The sequence below is a fragment of the Phragmites australis genome, chromosome 6 (assembly GCF_958298935.1).
Source record: "Phragmites australis chromosome 6, lpPhrAust1.1, whole genome shotgun sequence".
Lineage (NCBI taxonomy): Eukaryota > Viridiplantae > Streptophyta > Magnoliopsida > Poales > Poaceae > Phragmites > Phragmites australis.
In genome coordinates this window covers 14,672,609-14,680,543 of record NC_084926.1, presented here as the reverse complement: position 1 = coordinate 14,680,543, position 7,935 = coordinate 14,672,609, and the positions used below count along the sequence as shown (strand labels likewise).

General features: G+C 45.1%; 2 protein-coding genes across 2 annotated transcripts; both read left to right on the top strand.

The window, feature by feature from the left end:
* Positions 1–241: 241 nt before the first annotated feature.
* On the top strand, positions 242–2,240 carry LOC133922996 (uncharacterized). The gene is made up of 2 exons (XM_062368479.1): positions 242–1,186; positions 1,386–2,240. The coding sequence occupies exon 2, from the start codon at positions 1,389–1,391 to the stop codon at positions 2,238–2,240; it is 852 nt and encodes a 283-aa protein (XP_062224463.1). The 5' UTR covers positions 242–1,186; positions 1,386–1,388.
* On the top strand, positions 2,207–3,338 carry LOC133921846 (uncharacterized). The gene is made up of 3 exons (XM_062366897.1): positions 2,207–2,410; positions 2,490–2,608; positions 2,698–3,338. Exons 1-3 carry the CDS (start codon positions 2,290–2,292, stop codon positions 3,184–3,186), a joined length of 729 nt encoding a protein of 242 aa, XP_062222881.1. The 5' UTR covers positions 2,207–2,289; the 3' UTR covers positions 3,187–3,338.
* The last annotated feature ends 4,597 nt before the right edge of the window (positions 3,339–7,935 follow it).

The window sequence follows — 7,935 nt, the reverse complement described above, 5'->3', positions numbered from 1 at the left end:
GACACAAGAAAAGCTCATTGTCAATGATCTTTGTGAACAATTTGGTGTCCACCCTCTCGATGTCGATGATCTTTATGAACAATGTGGTGTCCACCCTCTCGATCTGGAATCCTTGGTTGATGAGAAAGTCACGTAGGCATTCACACCGAGCTCTTGGGGCTTGCTTAAGCCCATAAAGCGTCTTGTGCAACCTATAAACATGATTATGATCATACTTATCATGGCGTCGCCATAGCGTCGCCATATCGTCGTTATGGCGGCGTGGCGGTAATTCGGAGCTCGCCACAGAGACGCCACGACTCGGGAGTCTATGGCGTCCGCCACATAGGAACGAAGGCGATATGGCGTCGATTTGGCGTCTGTTGGCATCACGAAACATATGGCGGGCGCCGTAAGTTGAAAGGGGGGGATTAGAAAAGTCCAGAACAGACCTGAGCACATACAGACCTTATCCTCTGCTCGGGCGCAGCAGGCCGGCGCTTCCTCCTCCGCCTACGGTCCGGGGCTTCCTCCTCTGCCAGCGGTCCGGCGCTTCCTCCTCCGCCAGCGGTCCGGCGCTTCTTCCCCCGCCGGGCGCAGCGCATCTGCCTTCGCCGGGAGCCCGTGGCGCACGCGCATCTTCCTCCGCTCGTCGGGATCCGGCGCATCCTCCTCCGCCAGGGGCCGGCACCTCTTCCTCCGCTCGCCGGCGCCTCTTCCTCCGCTCGCCGACGCATCTTCCTCAGCTCGCCGGGAGCCGGCGGCCCGGCGCATCTTCCTCCGCCCGTGGCTGCCTCGAGTCGAGCCGCTTTCGACAGCACCGCTCTCTGAGTCTCTGGCTCTCTGCTCCGTGCTCCCCCCGTCGCCCGGTATGTGTAGACAGTTAGACACTAGACAGACTGACAGAGACTACAAGCAGGCCTAGTATTGCAGAAGCAACCGTATGTCTCATGCTCTAGAATTTCCATAGTCCGTAGACTAAGTACTCAGTATATACAAGAATAAGAGATTGGTCATTTTCTAACGGATATAGCTTTGATTTAGTGCATTACTGCATTGCATATTAAAAGTGTCTCACCAAAGTGTACTTAATAGGTATATACAACAAAAAGATGCAGAAACTACTTTCAAGACAGGCTATTGGATAACAGTCCAGATTTATTTTGGCTTCCTTCTGGGTTCAAGACAAGTGCATTGAAATACCTAGGTATATTGCAGTATTTATATTGCAGAGTCAAGATTCATAAAGACATAAACTATGTATATTGCAGTATTTATATTATTTAAAGTTAAAGTGCTAAGTGCCGACATATTGCTCTTGATGTTGCATTGCATATTGGGCTATTGGCATATTGCTATGTATGCTGATTGCTGAAATTCTTAGTTGTTGTCACTTTGTTTTTTAGAACATGGCTACTCAAGGGACTAGAAGTGCGGAGGCCTCGGACGCAGCATCAAATTATGATCCAAAGACTGATCCAAAGCGCAAGCCGGCAAGGTCAAATGATCCTGGATGGAAATATGCATTTTGGCCGACTATTGGTAATAGAGATCTCTTGCAGTGTTGCTTGTGTGATAGAACTGTAACTGGAGGAATTACAAGACTCAAAGAGCATCTTGTGGGTGGTTATGGAGATATTCTGAAGTGTGCCAAAACCACACCAGTTATTGCTCATGAGATGCAAGCTGCTTTGAAGGGCAAGAAGAGACCACTTTTGCTTGATGATGATGGAGAGCTACAAGGAGAAGATGATGATGTGCTTGATGTGACAGAGGAGTCACAAGATGCTTCTAGAAGCATTGTGCATCCTAGTTCAGGGACAGCTGCCAAAAGGAAACAATCCAGCCTTTTGAAGTTCAGAGCACCAAAAGAGCCCAACACAAAGTCAGTCGATTCAATGATTAGGAGAACTCCAAAAGAGGTTGTCGAAGAAAGACATTCGAAGGGTCCTTCTCAGATCAGTATCCAAGCAAGCATGAGGACAAAAGAAGAAAGAGAAGCTGTCAACTTGGAGTGGACCAGGTTCTTTTATGAGTGTGGCATACCATTCAATGCCGCAAATTCTAGGCAATTTGAGATTGCTATAGAGGCCACTGCACAATATGGTTCTGGGTACAAGCCTCCTACCTACCATGAGCTTAGGGAGCCTTTACTCGAGAAGGTCGTTAAGGAAACAGATGATTTGAGAAAGAGGCATGAGGATGCATGGAAGCAATATGGTGAACCCAGGAAAATTCTATGCCATCCAAAAAGAGAATGATGAATATGTTGGGCACCTAAGGGGTTGTTTCAATGATGTGCTTGCACGAATGGTGGAAGATGAGACCCTTCGAAACAAAATTGAAGAACAATCCATGCTCTACGAAGATCAACGTGGAGGCATCTTCAAGAATTGTATGGCCCTCCAAACTATGAAGTCAAAGAACCCTCGTAAGTGATTTTAAATTTTAATTACAGCATGTTATGTACAGCTCAACCCGTAATATATGCATGTTTATTGTCAATTTAGTTGATTGGTGGCGTGCGTATGGTGGCCGATCTATTGACTTACAAAGATTTGCTAAGCGTATTGTTAGTCTTTGTGCTTCATCATCTGGTTGTGAGCGTAATTGGAGCACTTTTGAATTTGTAAGTGAAGTACTCAAGTTTCACATTTCAATTAGCAAAATTAATAATACATTTTTGTTAACTTTGTTTGCTTTTATGGTTGTTTGTAGATTCATACAAAGAAGAGAAACCGGCTAGAGCATAAAAGATTGAATGATTTGGTTTATGTTGCCTACAATCGGAAAATGACTAGTAGGTTCCAAAAACGTCGTGAGGAAGCGGGTAAAAGCTATGATCCTTTGGTTATGGAAGACTTTGATTGGGAAAATGAATGGGTTGATCCAACAGTCCAACCTCAAAATTCTAGTGCTTTGGACATCACATGGGACCAAGTTGATGAAGCAATTGGTGCATCACATGAGCTTCGAGGTCGTAACCTTCCTAGGACCTACGCTCGTCGTGCAAGACATATATCAAGAGTGGTTGAAGAAGCAAGAATGGTTGAAGATGATGAGGAGGAGGGAGAGGAAGAAGACATCATTGTGGATGATGTTGATGTTGATGATTTTGGTGACAAACCAATGGATGCTACTGAAGATGATGCGGAGAACATGGATGCTTCAAACGATTTCGATGAGTTTGCATTGGACGACTTTTGAGAGATGAGAGATTTGAAACTTTGAATGATGATTGATGAGAGAGTGCTATGTCTTTTGTGCTACATTTACATTGCTATTTATCTTTTGTGCTATGTCTTTTGTGCTACATTTACATTGCTATTTATCTTTTGTGCTATATTTACATTGCTATTCGCCACGTGTGTATGGCGTCGCCACGCCACGCGTCATGTCGCTGTAAAGTTGTGAAGGTGGTGGGTCGCCGCGCCACGCCACGCCGCCGTAACAACCTTGATTATGATATCTATGATCTTACTTCTATCAACTGTGAATATGGTCGTATCTGAATCCTCATGCTTGTTGTTGGGTTTGTTCTATTTCCCCTTGTTCTTTGAGGACTCGGGGGCTTGTCCTTACCAAATTGAGGGTTCTTGGCGTGTACCTGGGATTCCGCTCACTTTACACACTTATCGACCAACTCGAAGAGCTCTTTGATCGTGTAGATCTTCCTAGTAGCCATCTTCATGAGCAGATCCGTGTCTCGGACGCCTCACTTAAAGGCGATGATGACTGACTCGTCGGAGATGTCTGGAATCGTATTACGCCTATTGCTGAACCAGCGAATGAAATCTCAGAGTGACTCATCCTCACCCTAGTTCAGCTGATGGAGATCATTCTCCATTCCTGGATATTCGAATGTGCCTTGAAAGTTGGTTATGAACTGAATCTTCAACTCGGCCCATGATCGGATCGAGTGAGGAGGTAGATTCAACAGTCGGGACATGGCAGGTCCATCGAGCACAATAGCAGATAATTGGCCATTACCTTGTTGTCATTGCCCGCTGCTTGAATACTCATGGTATAGATCTAAAACCACTCGTTGGGGTTGATCTTCCCATCATACTTCTGGATCGGACTTGTCTTGAACTTCTCAAGCCATCGTATCGACCAAAGCTCATGTACAAAAGCTTCGTAGCCTCCATCGAATTCTTTAGGAGGAGGTGGGAGAGGACTTTCACACCTATTCCTTCAAACAGGGGAGTTACGTCGACCATCTCATCCTAGAGATCTAAGGTCGTAATAACAGCGGTCATCCTCACGGCGGTAGTCTATCACTATACGTAGAAAATACCGATAGTGAGGAATACTATTCCTTAGGTCTTTCTGGTTCTTACGTGTAGCAACGAGATTGGCGACTAGAGAGGGGCGAATAGGCGTCTCAACAAATTTCTTACAAAATCGATGACCTTCTCCTATTTGAATCGCCCAATGCACCTCAAAACTCAAGCGGAAGCAAAAATAGAGATAAGTTTTAACAAAAGAAAATCAAGACAACATGACTCCATGGATGGTACATGAACCATAGGTTCCATTTAAAATCAATTCATGTGTCTTAACACTCGAATGATCACAACTTGCAAAGAAACAAGAAAAGATGAACACCGAGCAATAAAACTCTCCAAGTTGATTATCTAGAGGAAAGAGAATTCAAGACTCCATCACATAAGCATGTGTATGTGAATTTTATGCCTCTAGCAACAAGAAAAATAACCTCACAATGTGCTGAAATTTCAGCCCAAAAAACCAAAATGAAAATCAAAACCGGAAACCGAAGAATTTACAAACTTGCAAGGGAACCAATAGAGGGAAACTAGAACGAGGGGAATTCAAGCGTATGCAAAAATATAAACTTCATTACTCAAAGAGATCAGCACTACTTTAGGCGGATTATAAAGATTTATCTCTCAAAACTCTCACCTATTACAAAGACTAAGCACTCATCATTCTCTCCTTTAAAACTCTAGCTCTAAGCTCTCAAATGGATAGCACAATAAGGCTCAAGTGGCTGGTTCAAACTCTCTCATAGCCCTAACTCTCTATTTATATATCTAGAAAACTTAACCCTTAAATTTTCTAGTTTTTTCCAAGATACCCCTCTCTTGTAGTACACTCCTACCTACCACCGAATGCATTTTGATCTATTTTCTTCTCCATTAATCGGATAGCCACGGCGTCTTCATGACTTAGCTTCACCTTGACGCAAGCTTCACGATGGTGCCACGTACTTTTTCAGTCCTCCCATGTTTTTTAGACCAAACCGTGAAACCGCATGCACGCTTCTCAAAGCGTGACTCGCCGCCTTACTTACACCTTAAGCAAGCGCTTCAATGTCGACGCGTGTACTCCGTCATACGATCCTGATCACCGGTAAGTTTCTTCTACTCACGATCCATCAGACCACCTTATCACTTGCACCAACATCCCCTTTGCTTGACTTTGTCAACACGCCGTCTCCATCCGCCTTCCATGCTCTGCTTGACGTCCACGTGTTCAGCTAGAATCACCCTTGACTTCGCCCGACCTCCTTGATCGTCCGGCATCAAGCACTCCGCTTGGCCCCGATAATCCCACCGTCGACCACCAAGTTACATCCATCATCTGCACACCATGATACAAGCAAACACATATCTCCAACTCCAATTCCAGTTAGTCCATAATCAATATGCTCAAATGAAATTATAAATCAATTCAAATCACATCAAAGCTCATGCAAATCTGAAGATCATCAAACCAAATAAATATCAATGTCAATCACTCATCACAGGTAAACCAAGACACATTTTAACTTGGTTTCTCACTACGCCTATGGGTAGGGCAGTTACAACTTGGCTCGCAAAGCGGTGCTTGGGCTCGAGCACCTGAGCTTCCCGCCTAGGATCCATCGACTTGAGGATGCTTGCATCTATGGCACCTCGAGCCGGCACCTTGCTGACTGGGGTGCCTAGAGTTGCTAGGATTGTTCGCTCATGCAGCTTGGATATGGGCCGCATCGAGTAGAACCCTGACCTAATTAACCATAGGGGTTGAGGGATTCATTGGATCCAACTCCGGAAGGGATGTTAGAGTCAGATGGGCTCCATGGATATTAGCATCTAGAGTGCTGAAAGCATCGCTTCCTAGACTTGGTTGTGGTCCATACGATGCTACTCTGCGGTTGCTATCCTAAGGGAGATCGTTCCTCGATACTTGAGCCACTAGTGGTGGAAGTGTGCCCACAGGAAATCGTCATTGAAGACCAGGAGGTACCTGACCTCCCACGGTACGTCGATGGAGAGTTGTGTCACGGACACGTAAAGCTCTAGTTGCAGATGTCTCCGGTGGTATTATGTCGCAACGCCGGTACCATGAATGGCATTTACCACTACTGGATCCTCGGGAATTTCCGTGCCATTATTTACCACAGCGTTTGGATCTACCGCCATTGGGTCAGAAGGTGGGATATTGTCTCCTCTGGCCATAAACACGAATCGATTTGTTCGGCCACTCTAGCTGGCAGCGGAGTCATCGTCGTCACCCTCGTTCGTTATCGGTGTCCATACACTGGAGAACATTAGGCTCCTTGGGATCCCACTCGAGATGTCCCATCTCGTGGTATGCATCCAATTGCCTAGAGTCGATAATATCGATGCACATCAGTTCACCTTGATGGTCCCAGCAGAAGATCATAGTTTTTTAATGCGATCTTTGATCCAGCTAAGGGCGATTCGAGGGTGATCGTTGTTGACTCAAAGTGGTCGTTGAAGCTGATGTCGGAGAATCCGGTGCCGATGTTCACTCAAGACATAGTTGATCCTAAAAAGCAGAAGACTGCTATCTGGCGCCAACTATCGAAGATTTATTCCACACAATGTGTTCGAAGATAACAGGGTTACCTTCATGGATCAAAGATCGAACATAAAACGAGGCACATGTGATATATACAGGTTCGAGCCTCCAGTTAGAGTAATATCATACGTCGTATATGGATGATTATGTATATGTATTTACTTGAGTACATGCAATGTGGCTAACCTATTACAAGGAGTAGATCAGATCTAGTCTAACCTAGGGCTAAAGTCACCGAGTTATTTTGCGCTAAGATCCTGATGCATGCCTCCAATAGCTGAGTGAAAAGAAAAAAGTCTCTCTCGGGGGGTCTGTGTCCCTACCTTATATAGAGATGATATACCGCCTCTTATTAAGCCATAGTTGATAGAGAATTCTTTTCTTTGTAGTTCAAATAGATAAATTTGTCTTAGATACCAGTCTTCTCGAATAGGGTAAACAACTGGCATATTTCTAGTATACATCTTCTATATTCCAGATGTATAATCTGATCGGCACTTGCTATATATTTGGAGGAAAAGGAGACGGGTACTTTTCGTCCTATCAATTTGGCTTCCTCTTAGCTTGCTTGGGTACCGAGACAGAAATCGAGGGTATATAATCCGATCGACACGGATAGTGCCAGGATCACCAAATAAATAAGTGCTCTTTTTCTTCTTCATTCTTCTTCTTTTCTTTTCTTTTTTATAATCATATCTAAAAAGAGGGATTGAGCCCCATCCGTCCCCAGTTGGATCCGCCGTTGGAGACCGATCGGAACTCGGAAGGAGCGGACGAGTACGGGGCCCATCAGCTCGTGGCAGGCACCAGAACCACCAACCAAACGCGTCTTCCAAATCGCTCGGATTAAGCCTTGCTCGCGTCATCAGTAGCTTTGAAACCGGCAAAAGGAGCGGCGCCTTTTGTCAGCTAAACACGCGCGGACGAGGCCACGTCATCGCCAGCAAAATCATTTTTCAATCGATCGATTTTCCACGGCAAAAAAAGAAATGCTTGGTTTCATTGCTTCCAACGGAAGGCAAGCGGCGTCTTTAGAACGTGTTTGGTTAGCGTCCCTGCCCACCACGCTAACACACGGGCAAGCTAATGATTTGGTACAGAATTTTGTCGTTCTTGTCTCGCCCA